The sequence below is a fragment of the Petromyzon marinus genome, unplaced genomic scaffold, assembly GCF_048934315.1.
Source record: "Petromyzon marinus isolate PM22_M1 ecotype Great Lakes invasive population unplaced genomic scaffold, UKy_Petmar_22M1.pri1.0 PM_G_Scaffold_17, whole genome shotgun sequence".
In the NCBI taxonomy this organism is placed as follows: domain Eukaryota; kingdom Metazoa; phylum Chordata; class Hyperoartia; order Petromyzontiformes; family Petromyzontidae; genus Petromyzon; species Petromyzon marinus.
In genome coordinates, this window is record NW_027422728.1 from 2,679,382 (window position 1) to 2,700,000 (window position 20,619).

At 47.1% G+C, this 20,619-nt stretch overlaps 1 protein-coding gene and 1 pseudogene across 3 annotated transcripts; one reads left to right on the forward strand and one right to left on the reverse strand.

The window, feature by feature from the left end:
• Nucleotides 1-14,647, forward strand: LOC142911138 (uncharacterized). Of its 3 annotated transcripts, none has more exons than XM_076060221.1 (5): nt 1-255; nt 8,387-8,859; nt 9,051-9,155; nt 9,583-9,647; nt 11,032-14,647. In XM_076060221.1, the coding sequence occupies exons 2-5, from the start codon at nt 8,400-8,402 to the stop codon at nt 11,569-11,571; spliced, it is 1,170 nt and encodes a 389-aa protein (XP_075916336.1). In that variant the 5' UTR covers nt 1-255; nt 8,387-8,399; the 3' UTR covers nt 11,572-14,647. The 3 variants fall into 3 exon arrangements, with proteins under 3 accessions (XP_075916336.1, XP_075916335.1, XP_075916337.1); XM_076060220.1 differs by having other exon boundaries at nt 8,392-8,859; XM_076060222.1 differs by lacking the exon at nt 9,051-9,155 and having other exon boundaries at nt 8,392-8,859.
• LOC142911177 (uncharacterized) overlaps nt 12,101-20,619 on the reverse strand; it is a 24,293-nt pseudogene continuing 15,774 nt past the window's right edge.

Below are 20,619 nucleotides of genomic sequence, written 5' to 3' on the forward strand. Positions count from 1 at the left end.
TGAGGAGCAGAGAAGCAGCGAGTTGAGGTGCGGAGTGAGGAGAGCGAGAAGAGGTGAGGAGAGAAGAGGTGAGGAGAGGCGAGCAGAGGTGAGGAGAGAAGAGGTGAGGAGAGGCGAGAAGAGGTGAGGAGAGAAGAGGTGAGGAGAGGCGAGAAGAGGTGAGGAGAGAAGAGGTGAGGAGAGGCGAGAAGAGGTGAGGAGAGAAGAGGTGAGGAGAGCAGAGAAGAGGTGAGGAGGAGGAAGACGACACGCGAGGTGAGGAGTGAGGGAGTTGCTGAGGGAGTTGTTATTATTGTTGTTGTATTGTTGTATTGTTATTGTTGTATTGTTATTGTTGTTATTGTTGTTTTGTTGTTATTGTTGTTTTGTTGTTGTTATTGTTGTTTTGGTGTTGTTATTGTTATTATTGTTGTTATTGTTGTTGTATTGTTATTGTTGTATTGTTATTGTTGTTTTGTTGTTATTGTTGTTTTGTTGTTGTTATTGTTGTTTTGGTGTTGTTATTGTTGTTATTATTGTTGTTATTGTTGTTGTATTGTTGTATTGTTATTGTTGTATTGTTATTGTTGTTTTGTTGTTATTGTTGTTTTGTTGTTATTGTTGTTTTGGTGTTGTTATTGTTGTTATTATTGTTGTTGTTGTTGTATTGTTGTATTGTTATTGTTGTATTGTTATTGTTGTTATTGTTGTTTTGTTGTTATTGTTGTTTTGGTGTTGTTATTGTTGTTATTATTGTTGTTATTGTTGTTGTATTGTTATTGTTGTATTGTTATTGTTGTTTTGTTGTTATTGTTGTTTTGTTGTTTTGTTGTTGTTATTGTTGTTTTGGTGTTGTTATTGTTGTTATTATTGTTGTTATTGTTGTTATTATTGTTGTTGTATTGTTGTATTGTTATTGTTGTATTGTTATTGTTGTTTTGTTGTTATTGTTGTTTTGTTGTTGTTATTGTTGTTTTGGTGTTGTTATTGTTGTTATTGTTGTTATTATTGTTGTTGTATTGTTGTTATTGTTGTTGTATTGTTGTTGTTATTGTTGTTGTATTGTTATTGTTGTTATTATTTTGTTGTTATTGTTGTTGTTATTGTTATTATTGTTGTTGTATTGTTGTTGTTATTGTTGTGTTGTTATTGTTGTTTTGTTGTTATTGTTGTTTTGTTGTTGTTTTGTTGTTGTTATTGTTGTTTTGGTGTTGTTATTGTTGTTGTTATTATTGTTGTTATTGTTATTATTGTTGTTGTATTGTTGTTGTATTGTTGTTATTGTTGTTATTGTTGTTGTATTGTTGTTGTTTTGTTGTTGTTATTGTTGTTGTTCTTGTTATTATTGTTGTTGTATTGTTGTTATTATTGTTGTTGTATTGTTATTATTGTTGTTGTATTGTTGTATTGTTATTGTTGTATTGTTATTGTTGTTATTGTTGTTTTGTTGTTATTGTTGTTTTGTTGTTGTTATTGTTGTTTTGGTGTTGTTATTGTTGTTGTATTGTTGTATTGTTATTGTTGTTTTGTTGTTATTGTTGTTTTGTTGTTATTGTTGTTTTGTTGTTATTGTTGTTTTGGTGTTGTTATTGTTGTTATTATTGTTGTTATTGTTGTTATTATTGTTGTTGTATTGTTATTGTTGTATTGTTATTGTTATTGTTGTTTTGTTGTTATTGTTGTTTTGTTGTTGTTATTGTTGTTTTGGTGTTGTTATTGTTGTTATTATTGTTGTTATTGTTATTATTGTTGTATTGTTATTGTTGTATTGTTATTGTTGTTTTGTTGTTATTGTTGTTTTGTTGTTTTGGTGTTATTGTTGTTATTATTGTTGTTATTGTTGTTATTATTATTGTTGTATTGTTGTATTGTTATTGTTGTATTGTTATGGTTGTTATTGTTGTTTTGTTGTTATTGTTGTTTTGTTGTTGTTATTGTTGTTTTGGTGTTATTATTGTTGTTATTGTTGTTGTTATTATTGTTGTTGTATTGTTATTGTTGTTATTGTTGTTGTGTTGTTATTGTTGTTATTGTTGTTGTATTGTTATTGTTGTTGTTATTGTTGTTGTTATTGTTATTATTGTTGTTGTATTGTTGTTGTTATTGTTGTGTTGTTATTGTTGTTTTGTTGTTATTGTTGTTTTGTTGTTGTTTTGTTGTTGTTATTGTTGTTTTGGTGTTGTTATTGTTGTTGTTATTGTTATTGTTGTTGTATTGTTGTTGTATTGTTGTTATTGTTGTTGTATTGTTGTTATTGTTGTTGTATTGTTATTGTTGTTATTGTTGTTGTTTTGTTGTTGTTATTGTTGTTGTTATTGTTGTTATTGTTCTTGTTATTGTTGTTGTTGTATTGTTGTTATTGTTGTTATTGTTGTTGTATTGTTATTGTTGTTGTTTTGTTGTATTGTTGTTATTGTTGTTGTATTGTTATTGTTGTTATTGTTGTTTTGTTGTTATTGTTGTTGTTTTGTTGTTGTTATTGTGGTTATTGTTGTTGTTTTGTTGTTGTTATTGCTGTTGTTAGTATTGTTGTTGTTTTTTGTTGTTGTTATTGTTGTTGTATTGTTATTGTTGTTGTTATTGTTGTTATTATTGTTGTTGTTATTGTTGTGTTGTTGTTGTATTGTTATTGTTGTTATTGTTGTTTTGTTGTTGTTATTGTTGTTATTGTTGTTGTTGTTATTGTTGTTGTTATTGTTATTATTGTTGTTTTTGTTGTTGTTATTGTTGTTGTTATTATTGTTGTTGTATTGTTGTTGTTATTGTTGTTATTGTTGTTGTTATTGTTATTGTTGTTGTATTGTTGTTGTTATTGTTGTTGTTTTGTTGTTGTTATTGTTGTTGTTATTATTGTTGTTTGTTGTTGTTATTGTTGTTGTTATTATTGTTATTGTTGTTATTGTTGTTGTTGTTATTATTGTTGTATTGTTGTTGTTATTGTTGTTGTTATTGTTGTTGTTATTGTTGTTATTATTGTTGTTATTATTGTTGTTGTATTGTTGTTGTTGTTTGTTGTTATTGTTGTTATTATTGTTGTATTGTTGTTGCTGTTTGTTGTTATTGTTGTTATTGTTGTTGTTATTGTTGTTGTTGTTTTGTTGTTGTTATTGTTGTTATTGTTATTGTTGTTGTATTGTTGTTGTTATTGTTGTTGTATTGTTATTGTTGTTATTGTTTTGTTGTTATTGTTGTTATTGTTGTTGTTATTGTTATTATTGTTGTTGTGTTGTTGTTGTTATTGTTGTGTTGTTATTGTTGTTTTGTTGTTATTGTTGTTTTGTTGTTGTTTTGTTGTTGTTATTGTTGTTTTGGTGTTGTTATTGTTGTTGTTATTATTGTTGTTATTGTTATTATTGTTGTTGTATTGTTGTTGTATTGTTGTTATTGTTGTTATTGTTGTTGTATTGTTGTTGTTTTGTTGTTGTTATTGTTGTTGTTATTGTTCTTGTTATTATTGTTGTTGTATTGTTGTTATTATTGTTGTTGTATTGTTGTTATTATTGTTGTTGTATTGTTGTATTGTTATTGTTGTATTGTTATTGTTGTTATTGTTTTTTGTTGTTATTGTTGTTGTTATTGTTGTTTTGGTGTTGTTATTGTTGTTATTGTTGTTGTATTGTTGTATTGTTATTGTTGTATTGTTATTGTTGTTTTGTTGTTATTGTTGTTTTGTTGTTATTGTTGTTTTGTTGTTGTTATTGTTGTTATTATTGTTGTTATTGTTATTATTGTTGTTGTATTGTTGTATTGTTATTGTTGTATTGTTATTGTTGTTATTGTTGTTTTGTTGTTATTGTTGTTTTGTTGTTGTTATTGTTGTTTTGGTGTTGTTATTGTTGTTATTATTGTTGTTATTGTTATTATTGTTGTTGTATTGTTATTGTTGTATTGTTATTGTTGTTTTGTTGTTATTGTTGTTTTGTTGTTTTGTTGTTGTTATTGTTGTTTTGGTGTTATTGTTGTTATTATTGTTGTTATTATTGTTGTTGTATTGTTGTATTGTTATTGTTGTATTGTTATGGTTGTTATTGTTGTTTTGTTGTTATTGTTGTTTTGTTGTTGTTATTGTTGTTTTGGTGTTGTTATTGTTGTTATTATTGTTGTTGTTGTTGTTATTATTGTTGTTGTATTGTTGTTGTTATTGTTGTTGTATTGTTATTGTTGTTATTGTTGTTGTATTGTTATTGTTGTTATTGTTGTTGTTTTGTTATTGTTGTTGTTATTGTTGTTGTTATTGTTATTATTGTTGTTGTATTGTTGTTGTTATTGTTGTTTTGTTGTTATTGTTGTTTTGTTGTTGTTATTGTTGTTTTGGTGTTATTGTTGTTGTTATTGTTGTTGTATTGTTATTGTTGTTGTATTGTTGTTATTGTTGTTATTGTTGTTGTATTGTTGTTATTGTTGTTGTATTGTTATTGTTGTTATTGTTGTTGTTTTGTTGTTGTTATTGTTGTTGTTATTGTTGTTATTGTTCTTGTCATTATTGTTGTTGTATTGTTGTTATTGTTGTTATTGTTGTTGTATTGTTATTGTTGTTATTGTTGTTGTTTTGTTGTATTGTTGTTATTGTTGTTGTATTGTTATTGTTGTTATTGTTGTTGTTTTGTTGTTATTGTTGTTGTTGTTTTGTTGTTGTTATTGTGGTTATTGTTGTTGTTTTGTTGTTGTTATTGCTGTTGTTATTATTGTTGTTGTTTTTTGTTGTTGTTATTGTTGTTGTATTGTTATTGTTGTTGTTATTGTTGTTATTATTGTTGTTGTTATTGTTGTGTTGTTGTTGTTGTATTGTTATTGTTGTTATTGTTGTTTTGTTGTTGTTATTGTTGTTATTGTTGTTGTTTTGTTGTTATTGTTGTTGTTATTGTTATTATTGTTGTTTTTGTTGTTGTTATTGTTGTTATTATTGTTGTTGTATTGTTGTTATTGTTGTTGTTATTGTTGTTGTTATTGTTATTGTTGTTGTATTGTTGTTGTTATTGTTGTTGTTTTGTTGTTGTTATTGTTGTTATTATTGTTGTTGTTTGTTGTTGTTATTATTGTTATTGTTGTTATTATTGTTGTATTGTTGTTGTTATTGTTGTTGTTATTGTTGTTATTATTGTTGTTGTATTGTTGTTGTTGTTTGTTGTTGTTTGTTGTTGTTTGTTGTTGTTATTGTTGTTATTATTGTTGTATTGTTGTTGCTGTTTGTTGTTATTGTTGTTATTGTTGTTGTTGTTTTGTTGTTGTTATTGTTGTTATTGTTGTTTTGTTGTTGTTGTTTGTTGTTGTTGTTATTATTGTTGTTATTATTGTTGTTGTATTGTTGTTGTTGTTTGTTGTTGTTATTGTTGTTATTATTGTTGTATTGTTGTTGCTGTTTGTTGTTATTGTTGTTATTGTTGTTGTTATTGTTGTTGTTTTGTTGTTGTTATTGTTGTTATTGTTGTTTTGTTGTTGTTGTTATTGTTGTTGTTATTGTTGTTGTTGTTTCCCCCCCGCCGCGTGTGACTGAGCGACGTCTTCACGTTGAGGTGAAGCCGCTCCACGCCGCCACGGCCGCAATGACGCAGAGAGGAGGCGACCTCCTCCTCCTCATCCTCCTCATCCTCATCCTCCTGCTCCTCCTCCTCCATGCGTCTGCTGGCAAACACCACGGCGACATCGTTTGACGATCACGACGACGACGATGACGACACCATCAGCCATGATCAACCCACTGCTGGATGAAAGTCTCCCCCCACCCCACCCCAACCCCACCCCAAGCAGCCGCCACCTCGCACCACCACGACACAGCAGCAGCAGCCACGGTTAACATCGCTTACGCCGCCTAGGTAAAATAATTAATAAATGAATGAAAACTTTAAATTAAATAACGACATATTCTTAGCTCTTTCGGTAAAGTCACGTTGAAGGGAAACAATAAAATAATAAAATATATATAACAATTAAATATTTTATTGTTTCCCTTCAACGTGGTGACTTTACCAAAAGAGCTAAGAATATGAATTACTGCAGTAACGAAAGCTTTAAATAAAAATTTAAATAACGACGTTTCGGGCGCAACCCCAAGCGTCCTCCTTCAGGTGGCGGGGGGGGAGGGACACAACCACAGCAAGAGGCAGCTTACCGCCCACTTCAGCGACTGTTTCCTGCTGCGGTTGACCCCCTACCTGATGGCGATTGGCCGCTTGTTTGCGTGCGTGCCCGGAACGTTGTGGACTTATTTTCTGCCTCCCAGGGAGTTTCTCGCCGACGACGAAGATCTGCGCAGAGCGGCGTGGAGAGCGCTCGGAATTAGAGACGAGGGGGGGAATCGGGGAGCACGCGCAAGTTCAGAGCCATCGTATTGATCGATAAGCAATAGACAAGTAATCGATATGATTATAGATTTGAAAGATTTCGTGTCGGCAGGGATTAACACTCTTTAGTTTGTTTTTTCTTCCGGTGAAGTCACGTAGGTAACAAAAATAAAGAAAATAAAAGAAAACTAAAATTAAATCACGACGTTTCGGGCGCAACCCAAAGCGACCTTCAGGTGGGGGAGGGGGGGGGACAACGTGAAGGACCCTTGTTGTGGCTGTGCCCGAAACGTCGTGGTAGAATTTAGTTTTAATTTACTCTTTGGTTCTATTGGGTAAAGTCACCACGTAGGTGAAAATAAAATAACAAAAAAATCACGACGTTTCGCCCACAACACAAGCGGCCTTCATCAGGTGAAGGGACGAGACTGTCTGGAGGACAGTGCTGGAGTGAAAAAGCCACGCTCAGATCACGACCTTTAAGCTGTGTGAGAAGAAACAAAGCGCCTTGACAAAGGAATTAGCATAGAATTTAGTATTGAAATGGCTCATTGAAATAGCTAAGTTAAAGTATACACATCCGCAGATGCTAAATTATATGCTAATTCCTTTGTCAAGGCGCTTTGTTTTCTAATAGAACCAAAGAGTATGGATCCTTGCAGTCACGAAAGCTTTAAATCTAGAATTTAGTTTTAATTTATTTTATTTTAAACCTACTACCTGACTTTAGCGGAAAAAAACCACAGCCTGCGAATCCCTGCAGTCACGTTGGCTTCAGATCTAGACTGAAGTGATCTTATAACCGACGTGACCTGAACCTTTGGGGGGCCAAGTGCCGTCGGCGAGCTGCTGCTGCTGCTGTGAAGGTCGCCCCGGGGCACGTGAGAGGCAGGCGGTGGGTGGCCAGCACCACGCTCAGCTGCTACATCTCTCTCCTCTCTCCTCTCTCTCTCTCTCGCCCCGCGTCGATGTCTACACACCGCACCAGGTACTCGTTTTAAGGCTGAGTCGACCTAGGGGAGGCGCTCGTATTCGTCGTGAGTCAGGTTCGTAGCGCCGTGCGATAACCACTCGCGACAGCAGTTGACGCCCAACAATTGTTTAAATGTTATACGGTGGGGCGGGTGGTGGTGGTTGGTGGTGCTCTTTACGTGCACACGATGGCAACGATATATTCCGTAGAGCATTAACGGACTGTCGGGGCAAGTGCTGTTAGCGAGCACCTGTGAAGGCCGGCACGGAAGACGAGGGGGGTGGGTGTCAATGTTTACGCATTGCAACAGGTAACTCATTTGAGGCTGAGTCGATCTAGGGGGAGGCCAAGGATCGGTTCAGATAATCGTCACTGATGTTGGCCAGGAGCGGGAGTCGAACACGGGTCGACAGGTTGTTGGTAGCGCAGCGCGCTAGGAGGACCATCCGTTGAGTACATACGCAAAAACCTGTCAAATAAGTATTATAAAAAAACGCGCTTTAATGAAATGCACCGTACTAATGTGGCCCCAGAAGCTCGCCACGACGTAAGGGGACCGTGGTCATTTACAGCCAACGTCAGTTGAGCGTGGACAATTAGAGCCGAGCCGAAACATAACATATAAAAAATTATGTTTAAAAAAATGTTTTTATTTTATTTTTAATGATAGAATATGGTATTGTCATCAGTATGACATAAGTTTACCAAGTTTGATACCACATTGGGAAGTGGATTTAAATTGAGTTGTCTTGCTTCTGGCTTCAATTTGCTTCATTTTGCTGTACTCTTACGTTATTCTTTTTGTCATTGCCATGACCCAGGTCACTCTTGCAAATCAGTTATCCTGGTCTGTTGAGGTCTCACCCCGGTCACACAAAATCAACTTGACACTTGAACTCTGTACACCCGTTTGCACCCACACGCTGCCACCCAAAACGCCCCATCAACCCCTACACCCCATTACGCCCCAGCGCACACCCCAACATCCCTACAGACAGACGTTTGAGCGTCTACTTACCCACCTGTGTTGCCACGCTGGCTTCGACTTCGTGACCCTTCCCACGGCGGGCGGCGCAGCACCCCGCGGCGGTCAAGGAGGGGCTGCGTCTCCTCAATGATCCTCCTCACATTCACCGTTCTCCCACGGGCCCAGCGCAGGTCACTTCATGGAGAGTTCCGACTTTGCCCCCGACGAGGCCCTGGGCCCGGACTTCGTGCCGCCGCTCGCGCGCCGTCGGAACTCGGACCGCGGGCCCAAGACTCCGAGGCCCTCACAGCTCGACGCCACTGAGCACAGCCTCTTGGAGGACGATGGCTTCCTCCTTGACGATCGTGGGCACTCACCCCCCAGGCCCTGGTTCGGGGTTGAGGACCCGTGGCAGCAGCAGCAGCAGTTGGGATTAAGTCCCATGCAGTGGGGGCCTGGCAGGCCTCCGCAAGGGCCCCCCCAGGAGTATGGCCCAGCGGACACGGAGCCGGCCCCGGGCTTCGCCTCGCGACATTGGAGCCCCAGGAGCGGCCCCGGCTCGGCGCTTGACGGCAAAACGGCGCCGTCCGCTCGCGGCATCGGCGATTCGCCCTGCTTTCGGACGAGCACGGTCCCGGCGCCTGTGGAGCGAGAAGGAGGTGATTACTGGGAAATGGCGGGCGGTGCATTTTAATTGCGGCTCGATCGGCGCCACCGTAACGACAGCGGCCATCCGGCTTCCCCGTCGTTGCCGGCTCCGCTCAAAACGAGCGGCGTGCTCGCGAAACCGTGTTGGGGGGGGGTGGGGGTCTCTCTCTCTCCCTCCCGTCTCCTTCTCTCTCCCTCGCAGCAGCAGCACGAGGGAGGAGTCACAGCCAGGGGGGGCGCTCCAATAGTGCCCGGGGGGCATCCCCGTGCCGCGAAGGGAACCCGCCGTGCCAACGAAAGCTGCTGTGTAAGGGACACCACCGCCCCCCTCCCGGCACACCAACCCTCCCCACTACCCCCAAACTTATCCACCGTGGCCCCATTGCTCAGGATCCAGCGCACGGCGCGTGCCTCCATGTTGCGTGGGGAGCGTTCGCGCGGTGGTTCGCACGAACGCTCACGGCCAACGTCGGTAGCGCAAATCTGCGCTGGTCCGGGGCCGCCCCTCCCTTTAGGTCGGCACAGCCTCAAACGAGCATCGGCGCAACGTCCGCGCGTCGCCGCTACGGAGACAAAGGCGGCCGGACGCGGCGTTGGCCGCCCGCCTCCTCACGAGCGCCGTCGCTGCCTTCTTAGGCCGTCGTTAACGGCACATGCCCCAGCGGCCCGTTGAGGCTACACGGTGGGGGGGGCCTTTGTCTCGTGTGCATCGTCTCTGTGTCTGCGCTGTACAGGGACGGTGCCTGGGTGCAGTTCGCCCTCCACGGAGTCCGGGAGCGGCCGAGCCTCGTCAGGAACGGTGAGACGCGATGATTCATATTCGCCGTCTCCTGCCGGTTACGGATCTCGCCTCTGTTGTCTCTTCGCGCTCGGGGACACGGGGACATCGCGAGACACGGGGCAGTGGCCTCACCCGGGATTAACCCCCCCACGCAGCGTACACGCAAAGCGCCAGGAGGTCACGGGTTCGATCCTGACCTGGACGCCCACATATTTGGAGTTTGCGTGTTCTCTCTCTCTCCCTGTGGGCATGGATGTTCTTCTACGGGTCCTCCGGGTTTTTTTCCCCTCCGCATTTATGAACACGCGTTCAGAGTATTTGGCCACTCTACATTTCCACTTGAAAAGCCACTTCACCGGGCTATCGTTTGTGGCCAGGTCGCGTCTGAAATAAGAGCCGTATGGCTCGGTGGCCCTTACCTGGTAAAATAATAAATAGCACAAAGTAAATCACAGCAGCCCACACACACACTCACACACAGTGCACGGCAAGTGAGCGGTGATGTCGCATCCGTGATGTCACCGGCATGCGGCAGCGTCACGCAGAGTGCCTGCTGACGTCACGCATCCCCCTCCTCCCCCCAACCCTCCGCGTAGGCCATGCATCCCGAGCAAAAGCTGTCTCGATGTTCTAAGTCGACGCGACTATTTTCAGCTCGCGCTTAAATATAAAGCGGAAGATCCATCCGTTTGTGTGAAGCGGCAAAACCTCTCCAACGCTGACTCTCTGACGTCGTGAAATTTGCACGGCTTACGCCGTCTGGAATTTCTAAGGGAACGCGACGATTTTCAGCTCGCCACCTCACAGTCCCTTCCCGAGTCGCCTGGTTAAGGTTGAACTTCCTCGAGTGAAAGACGTCCGATTTATCTTGTTGGTTCTTTCGGTAAAGTCACCACGTAGAATGGAAATAAAGTAATAAAAATAAAACAAAATGAAATTCTCACGACGTTTCGGCCACAACACAAGTAGCCTTCTTCTACTTGTGTTGTGGCCGAAACGTCATGAGAATTCTATTTTATTATGTTTTATTTTTATTATTTTATTTCCATTCCAAGTGGTGACTTTACCGAAAGAACCAATAAGATGAATCCCTGCAGTTACAAAAGCTTTAAATCGAAATTTTTATTCCGATTTAGTTAAATTTATTTGTCTCGGCTTTTTTTATTTCTTGCGAGCATCAAATTTTTTGTCAGGTTTTGTCAGTGAAATAAAAGGGAATATTAAATTAATCCCAAGGCAAGACTCCACAACTCCCGGGTGAAGCCGGTAGTAGTAAAGCTCGTGCCATTTTAAAATACTCTGTGTGAGGCCTACATTGGGTGGCCCATAAGTCTGGAATCGTAGGGAAAACTAACTTATTCATATTTGTTTGTTGTTGTTGCTGCTGCTGCTTGTATAATAGGCGGACACAGACGGGGACCCTGAAACCTCCGCACCGTCGGGGGTGTCAGCCGATCGGCCGAGCGGCCAGCTGGTCCCCACGTGCGCGTCAGGTGGTCCCCGCGTCCAGCGCACGAGACCCCGGGATAAAAAAAAAGAGCAGCGGGTGGAAGAAGAAGAAGAAGAGCAGGGAGATGAACATGAGATGGAGGAGGAGCATGAGGAGGAGGAGCGCAAAGCAGAGGAAGATGCGGAAGCGGCGGCCGATCCTTTCGCGTCATTCGAGGACCCCGCGAGCCACCAGACGCCCGAGTCGCAGGCCACGGTGTACCGGCGGCTCCTGCAGGTCACGTACCGGCTCCAGAAACTCCAGCAGGAGCAGCAGCAGCAGCAGGAGCAGCAGCAGGAGCAGCAGCAGCAGGAGGAGCAGCAGCAGCAGGAGGAGCAGCAGCAGCAGGAGGGGTTAGCAGAGGCAGAGCCATTGTTCAGCGCAGGGCTCGTTGGTGTGGCGGATCGATCCCGTGTGGCCCGCGATGGATCCCGGGTGGCAAGCGATGGATGATGAGGATGAGGCCTGGGGCTACCCAAGCGCGGCCACCTCAGGCGCGGCTCCTAGAGGGCTGGGCGCCCTGAATCACCGCCTCTCTGCTTCCCTCCCTCCGCTCCCCCTGGCCCTGCTCTACTGACCCCCCACCACCACCACCACCCCTCCTAACTTTACTCACCGCGACTTCCTGAAGACTTAAAACTTCCGCGGCCGCGGGAAGTTCCTGCTGTTTGGTTCTTTCGGTTAAACTCACGCGGATAGAGAAATAACAAATGGAGCGAATAAAAATAATGAGAACAAGAACGACGACGTTCCGAACGCAACGCGATCGGTCGATGTCACCCCCCCCCCCTCCCCCTTCCTGATGACGACCGCTCGTGTTGCGATGGGTACATCGTGGTTTTTATTCTCATTATATTTGTATTCACTTTATTTTGATTTCTCTATCTACGTTACTTTACCGATGGAACCAAAGAATATGAACTTCCTGAAGCTTCTGTGGGGGGCCCCCCACCCCCCCCAACCACCGCTCAAGACGTCTCTCTCACGAGATCTCGGCTGGCTGCGTCAGAACTGCCGCACGATGGGAAACGCCGCAAACGGCTCGAGGAAACCGAAACGCAAGGCACGGTCGGAGCGATTTGCTTCTCGAGCGAGCGTTGAGGCGTGTGTTGTTCGTAGCCCTGCAGAGCCACGGAGCGTGGGAATTCCACGTTACCACTACGAGGACGAGTCCGTCCACAGGGCAAGCACTGTCGATCTTCCCCGCAGAGTGGCGCTCATTTTGTCAACCCCCGGAGGGATATCGGGCTCGGTCGACCGCCGAAACGAGGATTCGAACTTAAGACCTTTACCACCTTTGCCGAATCCGGCACGCAAACGTCCGGTAAACTTCTCGCGTTGTCCACGACCTTTAACAAGTCGCGCAGGGCATTCCACCTCTTCCGGTCTTAGCGCAGCATCCAGGAACACACAGCGTGAGCGACGACGCCCCGACGTCGGGTCGGCTCTACCCAGGCCCACGACGACGAGGGGGGCTCCCGAGGAGAAGCGGTCCGGGGGGGGGGGAGAGGCTCGCGGCCCACGAAGAAGGGGGATCGGACGGAGCGGAGAGGATCGGGTTTCCTCGCCGGTCGCGTTTTCGTTTCCTGCCTTTTGAGCGGAGACCCGCGCGGTGCCCACGACGCGTGGGCGGCCGCTTGATGCGCGACGATCGTCTCCGCTTGGTGGTCCTTGTGCCGCCTTCGAGGCGGAGTGGACACGCGGCGGCCATCGTTTGACACGTGACTCTCAAGACGCCGAGTTAATTCGTCGAAGTCGCGCGAATCCGTTGAGAAGGTTTCCACCTCGCCGCCCGATCGCCGCCACGTGTCTCTGCCCTATCCAGGGGCCCGGGAACCCCAATCCCCATTGCCCCCCCACTCGGTCCCGGTGCCGCTTTGTAAAGAGTTGTTTGTGTAAACGTCGCCGCCGTGATGTAAACAAACACTCGGGGTGTAGGCAACTTGGCGGTGCAAATAAATATACCCTGGGGGGGGGGGGGGTGTACATCCCCATCGCGCGTGGCACGGGGCAGGAAAGGATCCGGTGGGCGCGGTGAACATTGAGCTGAGCTGAAGGGGGTCGCTCTCTCACCTCTTCCACCTCTTCCACCTCAACCCAAGGCACTCACCCCCCCCCCCCCCCCCCGTAAATAGAGGTAATAATGATGTGGACTTGTTACTCAACGCCTCCGCTCAGCGTCCGCGCGCTCTCTCGTCGTGGAGAGAGGCAAGGAGGGAGGAGGGAGCTCAACGATACCGACAATTGCCCAAGCTCTCCAGGCCTCTATACATTGAGGTGTTATCGGGCAGCCAACGCGTGTTTGCAGGTGGGAGGAACCCGGAGCACCCGGTAGAAGTCTCTTCCAATCATATGGAACAAGTTTTCAAGTTTAAAGTTTCATTTATTTAGGTATAGCCCTGTGAGCCATGCGGCTCTTAAGTCGGGTGCAACCGCAACAAACAAAATTTGAACACAGAACATCTTAAAGCGACGACGCGCAACAGAAACATCCTGGAATAAACCAGGAAATATTCCACACACAAAAAAAACTTATTAAAACGCTGTGTGCAAAAATCACAATGTGGTGCAAGCCAACAACAACAACAACTATAAGACAATTTAGATTAACCATATGTTTTTGAATCACCAAAATAAAGCTATAAAAAACAATGTAACAACAGTAATCATAGGAACTGTAATTTTAAATTTAACAATAAACGATATACATAACACGTACGACAAAAACCTGCAGCCATAGCTGGCAGCACGAACAGACGGGAGTCCGCATTTGGCCGTCCTGAACTTCTGCCGAGGCGAGCCCAAAGGCACGGCGCGCCTCGACGTCCACGTGAAGGGAGTTTCACGACACGTGCATGGCGATCCAACAAGCCCTCGTCGCTGCCTCCACACGGTGCTGGATGATGTCCGGGCCACGTGCGTATAGCCCCCGCTCGGCCGAGGGCGAGCATTCAAATGCGGCTAGTCGGCGGCGTACGCGACGGCAACGGACGGCCGCGTTCGCAAACCCTCGTCAGCCGGCGAGCACCAATCCCCACGCTGGCCCCCTAACCTTAATCAACCGGCCAAGCAGTCACGACGGCTGTCCCTTCGCTAACCCCGTCCTGATCAACGAGCCGAGCAACGGGCGGCGCCGTATCAACGTTCGTCTCGCAAGTGTTCGCGCCCGGGCTGATTGTGCGCGGCGCGGCTCCTCTCGCGCGGTCGCGTCGTCGTCGCCGCGCTCGGCGGTCTGCGACGTGTAGCGACGGAGGCGCGCCGCCGCCGCGACAACGCCGAGGGGCGAGCCGCGCGACGTGCAGATCCGCCGCGAATCCCTGAACGCCACGGCTCTCGGCTTAACGCGAATGAGAAAAACGCGTAACGCAAGTGAAGGTGTTGTGGCCGAAACGTCGTGATTTTATTTTATTTTTTTACCTACGTGACTTTTACCGAACGGAACCAAAGAGTACAATTTATAACATTTTTGACATGCGTTTTTCTGGATTCTGTCTCTCACTGTTCAAATAAACCTACCATTCAAATTTTAGACTGATCATTTCTTTGTCAGTGGGCAAACGTACAAAGTCAGCAGGGGATCAAATACTTTTTTCCCTCGCTGTTTAACTACGTAGAGTTGTGGCTCAGTGGTTAACGCACTTCGATATGAACCCAGCAGCAACCTGAATTCAGTTCCAAGCCATGCCCAACATGAGCGGTGAGTGATGTATCAAATCAAGAGTGAGATATCTTTAACTGCCCCGTCCACCCCTTCCCCCGCCTAACCAACCGTGCACTGGCTAGCGTGGTGAAGTATGCTCATATAACCCTCACGGTGTGGGGAGGCCCTCTTCCAGCAGTGGATTGACAAGATGGCCTGTACAATATGCGATCTGGTAACTACCTTACCTGGTATGCAGGAGGTCGTGGGTGCGACCCTGACCCTGACACACGTGTATTTGGAGTTTGCGTGATCTCCCCGTGGTCGCGTGGATTATTCTACGGGTCCTCCCGTTTTGACCCTCGATATCCGAACGCTCGGACATTCAGGAAGTCCAATTAGCTGATCGAATGGACGAGTGCAGAATTCCCGACAGTGTCCATGTGTGTTTCGCCTGTTGTGGAATTGTTTTAGTCACCCCCTGCCACCCACCACACACACACACGGTACTTGGCTGCTGACCGGTAGGGCAAATCTCATTGCCTTGTAATCCACCACCCCCCAGCGAACAGATTCACAGAGTTACTGACCGAGCGCATTGCTCAATCCACACGCTCGTCCCGCCCGGCCCGCCTGGCTTCCACCCAACACAAATGAGCACACACACACACGCACACATACACACGCACACACACACACGCGCGCACACACGCACACACGCGCACACACACGCACGCACACACGCGCACACACACACACATGCGCGCACACACGCACGCGCGCACACACACACGCACGCACACACATGCCCCGACAATAAACGTAATCCAATTATGAACAGGATTGTGGATTTTTGTTTTCGGGTCCCGATTGCGCACGCAAAAGGGGTCGTTCAGTCGGAAACATTTCAAGATTTATTGCAGGCATAAAATACTGCTTGGTGCTGTAAGTCAATTTTTATATATATAAACAGTACTGTATACACAAACCCACACAGAGAGCCATAGACTCACCACACAGAGACCCATAGACTCACCACACAGAGACCCACAGACTCATCACACAGTGACCCATAGACTCACCACACAGAGACCCATAGACTCATCACACAGAAACAGACTCACCACACAGAGACCCATAGACTCACCACACAGAAACCCATAGACTCACCACACAGAGACCCATAGACTCACCACACAGGGACCCATAGACTCACCACACAGACACCCATAGACTCACACAGAGACCCATAGACTCACCACACAGAAACAGACTCACCACACAGAGACCCACAGACTCACCACACAGAGACCCCTAGACTCACCACACAGAAACCCATAGACTCACCCGACAGAGACCCATAGACTCACCACACAGGGACCCATAGACTCACCACACAGAGACCCCTAGACTCACCACACAGGGACCCATAGACTCACCACACAGACACTCATAGACTCACTCACACAGAGACCCATAGACTCACCACACAGAAACAGACTCACCACACAGAGACCTATAGACTCACCACGCAGAGACACAGACTCACCACACAGAGACCCATAGACTCACCACACAGAGACCCATAGACTCACCACACAGGGACCCATAGACTCACCACACAGACACCCATAGACTCACTCAAACAGAGACCCATAGACTCACCACACAGAGACAGACTCACCACACAGAGACCTACAGACTCACCACACAGAGACCTATAGACTCACCACGCAGAGACCCATAGACTCACCACACAGAGACCCATAGACTCACCACACAGGGATCCATAGACTCATCACACCGAGACCCATAGACTCATCACACAGAGACCCACAGACTCATCACACAGAGACCCATAGACTCACCACACAGAGACCCATAGACTCACCACACAGAGACCCATAGACTCACCACACAGGGACCCATAGACTTACCACACAGAGACCCATAGACTCATCACACAGAGACCCATAGACTCACCACACAGAGACACATAGACTCACCACACAGAGACCCATAGACTCACCACAAAGACAGACACCCATAGACTCACCACAGAGACCCATAGACTCACCACACAAGAGACCCACAGACTCATCACACAGAGACCCATAGAGTCACCACACAGGGATCCATAGACTCACCACACAGAGACCCATAGACTCACCACACAGAGACAGACTCACCACACAGAGACTCATAGACTCACCACACAGAGACCCATAGACTCACCACACAGGGACCCACAGACTCACCACACAGAGACCCATAGACTCACCACACAGGGACCCATAGACTCACCACACAGAGACCCATAGACTCACCACACAGAGACCCATAGACTCACCACACAGAGACCCATAGACTCACCACACAGAGACCCATAGACTCACCACACAGAGACAGACTCACCACACAGAGACTCATAGACTCACCACACAGAGACCCATAGACTCACCACACAGGGACCCACAGACTCACCACACAGAGACCCACAGACTCATCACACAGTGACCCATAGACTCACCACACAGAGACCCATAGACTCACCACACAGAAACCCATAGACTCACCACACAGAGACCCATAGACTCACCACACAGGGACCCATAGACTCACCACACAGACACCCATAGACTCACTCACACAGAGACCCATAGACTCACCACACAGAAACAGACTCACCACACAGAGACCCATAGACTCATCACACAGAGACCCACAGACTCACCACACAGAGACCCCTAGACTCACCACACAGAAACCCATAGACTCACCCCACAGAGACCCATAGACTCACCACACAGGGACCCATAGACTCACCACACAGAGACCCCTAGACTCACCACACAGACACTCATAGACTCACTCACACAGAGACCCATAGACTCACCACACAGAAACAGACTCACCACACAGAGACCTATAGACTCACCACGCAGAGACACAGACTCACCACACAGAGACCCATAGACTCACCACACAGAGACCCATAGACTCACCACACAGGGACCCATAGACTCACCACACAGACACCCATAGACTCACTCAAACAGAGACCCATAGACTCACCACACAGAGACATACTCACCACACAGAGACCTATAGACTCACCACGCAGAGACACAAAGACTCACCACACAGAGACCCATAGACTCACCACACAGGAACCCATAGAATAACCAAACAGAGACCCATAGACTCACCACACAGAGACCCATAGACTCACCACACAGGGATCCATAGACTCATCACACAGAGACCCATAGACTCATCACACAGAGACCCACAGACTCATCACACAGAGACCCATAGACTCACCACACAGAGACCCATAGACTCACCACACAGAGACCCATAGACTCACCACACAGGGACCCATAGACTTACCACACAGAGACCCATAGACTCATCACACAGAGACCCATAGACTCACCACACAGAGACACATAGACTCACCACACAGAGACCCATAGACTCACCACAAAGACAGACACCCATAGACTCACCACACAGAGACCCATAGACTCACCACACAAGAGACCCACAGACTCATCACACAGAGACCCATAGAGTCACCACACAGGGACCCATAGACTCACCACACAGAGACCCATAGACTCACCACACAGAGACAGACTCACCACACAGAGACTCATAGACTCACCACACAGAGACCCATAGACTCACCACACAGGGACCCACAGACTCACCACACAGAGACCCATAGACTCACCACACAGGGACCCATAGACTCACCACACAGAGACCCATAGACTCACCACACAGAGACCCATATACTCACCACACAGGGACCCATAGACTCACCACACAGAGACCCATAGACTCACCACACAGAGACCCATAGACTCACCACACAGAGACCCATAGACTCACCACACAGGGACCCATAGACTCACCACACAGAGACCCATAAACTCACCACACAGGGACCCACAGACTCACCACACAGAGACCCATAGACTCACCACACAGAGACCCATAGACTCACCACACAGAGACCCATAGACTCACCACACAGGGAGCCATAGACTCACCACACAGAGACCCATAAACTCACCACACACAGAGACCCATAGACTCATCACACAGAGACCCACAGACTCACCACACAGAGACCCATAGACTCATCACACAGAGACCCATAGACTCACCACACAGAGACCCATAGACTCACCACACAGGGACCCATAGACTCACCACACAGAGACCCATAGACTCACCACACAGAGACCCATAGACTCACCACACAGAGACCCATAGACTCACCACACAGAGACCCATAGACTCACCACACACAGAGACCCACAGACTCTGAGTGCTTGTGGGAATGTTAAACAAAAATGCGACAACTTGTAACGTATTTCTGCCTACGAGTTTTTGTGCATCGCTTTGAACACAACGCACACAAACACAGCGTGTCGCAGACACCCCGTGTCACTGGCATGCTCCTGAAGGGACGTCAAACCTCACACGTGACAACTGTAATCACCGACTGGCAATAAACGATAAACAACAACAACCAACAACAACAAACGAGCAGCTGACTGCCGCCCCCTCTCTACAATTCGGGATCCCCGCCCGCGTGAACGGGGAACTTCCGGCTCTCGCGGCCGCTAGCGGGGGCGCTCGCCGCTCGCTCCAGCAGGACACGGCGACGACGAGACTCCTCATCGGCCCGAGCGGGGGCCGCCCGGGGGACGGGCGACGTCCCTCCGGCCCGCGGCCGGCGACGGCGGCGGCGGCGCGTCGACCGCCCCCGCCCTCCCGCGCTCTCCGCCACCGAAGGGAATCGCCAGGCCCACCCCTCCTGACCCGCCGCAGACTCTCCCTGAGCCGGGCCCACCACGCCGACCGCTCTCTCGCCCCCCCCCCTCCCGTCTCCGCCCCCCCCGATCCTCCCCCCGCGCCCCCCCCCCTCTCTCCCTCCCCTCCCGTCTCAGACCGCCATGTTGGCGTGGCCTCTCCGCCTGGAGGTTCCCGGCGTTCTCGCTCCGGCGCCTGCCCCCGGCCTCGAACCTCCCGCCTCTCCCACGGCGCTCGCTCTCCCGCGTCCCACCGCTGCCGCCCCAAGTCCGCCGCTCTCCCTCTCCCGCCCTCCGCCCATCTCCCCGCCGCTCCCCCCCCAACTCGCGCCGCTGAGCCCTCTCCGCCGCGTCCGCCGCTCTGCGGGGGGGCTCCCGCGGGCGACCTCGCGTGACCCCCTACGCCCGCGGGCTGTGCGAGCGCGCCGCTGTTCCTCCGTTCCTCCGCCCTCCTCCCTCCGCTGCCGCCGCCGCCGGCGCCGCCGGCTCTCTCCATGGCAGCTCGCTGCTGATTCTTGTCGCTGTTGTTGTTGTTGTTGTCGCTGTTGTTGTTGTTGCTGTTGTTGTCGCTGTTGTTGTTGTTGTTGTTGCTGTTGTTGTTGCTGTTGTTGTTGCTGTTGTTGTTGTCGCTGTTGTTGTTGTTGTTGTTGCTGTTGTTGTTGTCGCTGTTGTTGTTGTTGTCGCTGTTGTTGTTGTTGCTGTTGTTGTCGCTGTTGCTGTTGCTGTTGTTGTTGTCGCTGTTGTTGTTGTCGCTGTTGTTGTTGCTGCTGTTGTTGTTGTCGCTGTTGTTGTTGCTGTTGTTGTTGTCGCTGTTGTTGTTGTCGCTGTTGTTGTTGTTGCTGTTGTTGTTGCTGTTGTTGTTGTCGCTGTTGTTGTTGTTGCTGTTGTTGTTGTCGCTGTTGTTGTTGCTGTTGTTGTCGCTGTTGTTGTTGTTGTTGTCGCTGTTGTTGTTGTCGCTGTTGTTGTTGCTGTTGTTGTCGCTGTTGTTGTTGTTGCTGTTGTTGTTGTCGCTGTTGCTGTTGTTGTTGTCGC

Bases quoted from the DNA above. Each gene is read 5' to 3' on its own strand.
- LOC142911138 (XM_076060221.1), top strand. From the start codon at position 8,400: ATGGAGAGTTCCGACTTTGCCCCCGACGAGGCCCTGGGCCCGGACTTC. The intron at 9,156-9,582 runs GTAAGGGACACC...TGCGCTGTACAG, and splicing joins GTGCCAACGAAAGCTGCTGT to GGACGGTGCCTGGGTGCAGT. The intron at 9,648-11,031 runs GTGAGACGCGAT...CTTGTATAATAG, and splicing joins GCCGAGCCTCGTCAGGAACG to GCGGACACAGACGGGGACCC.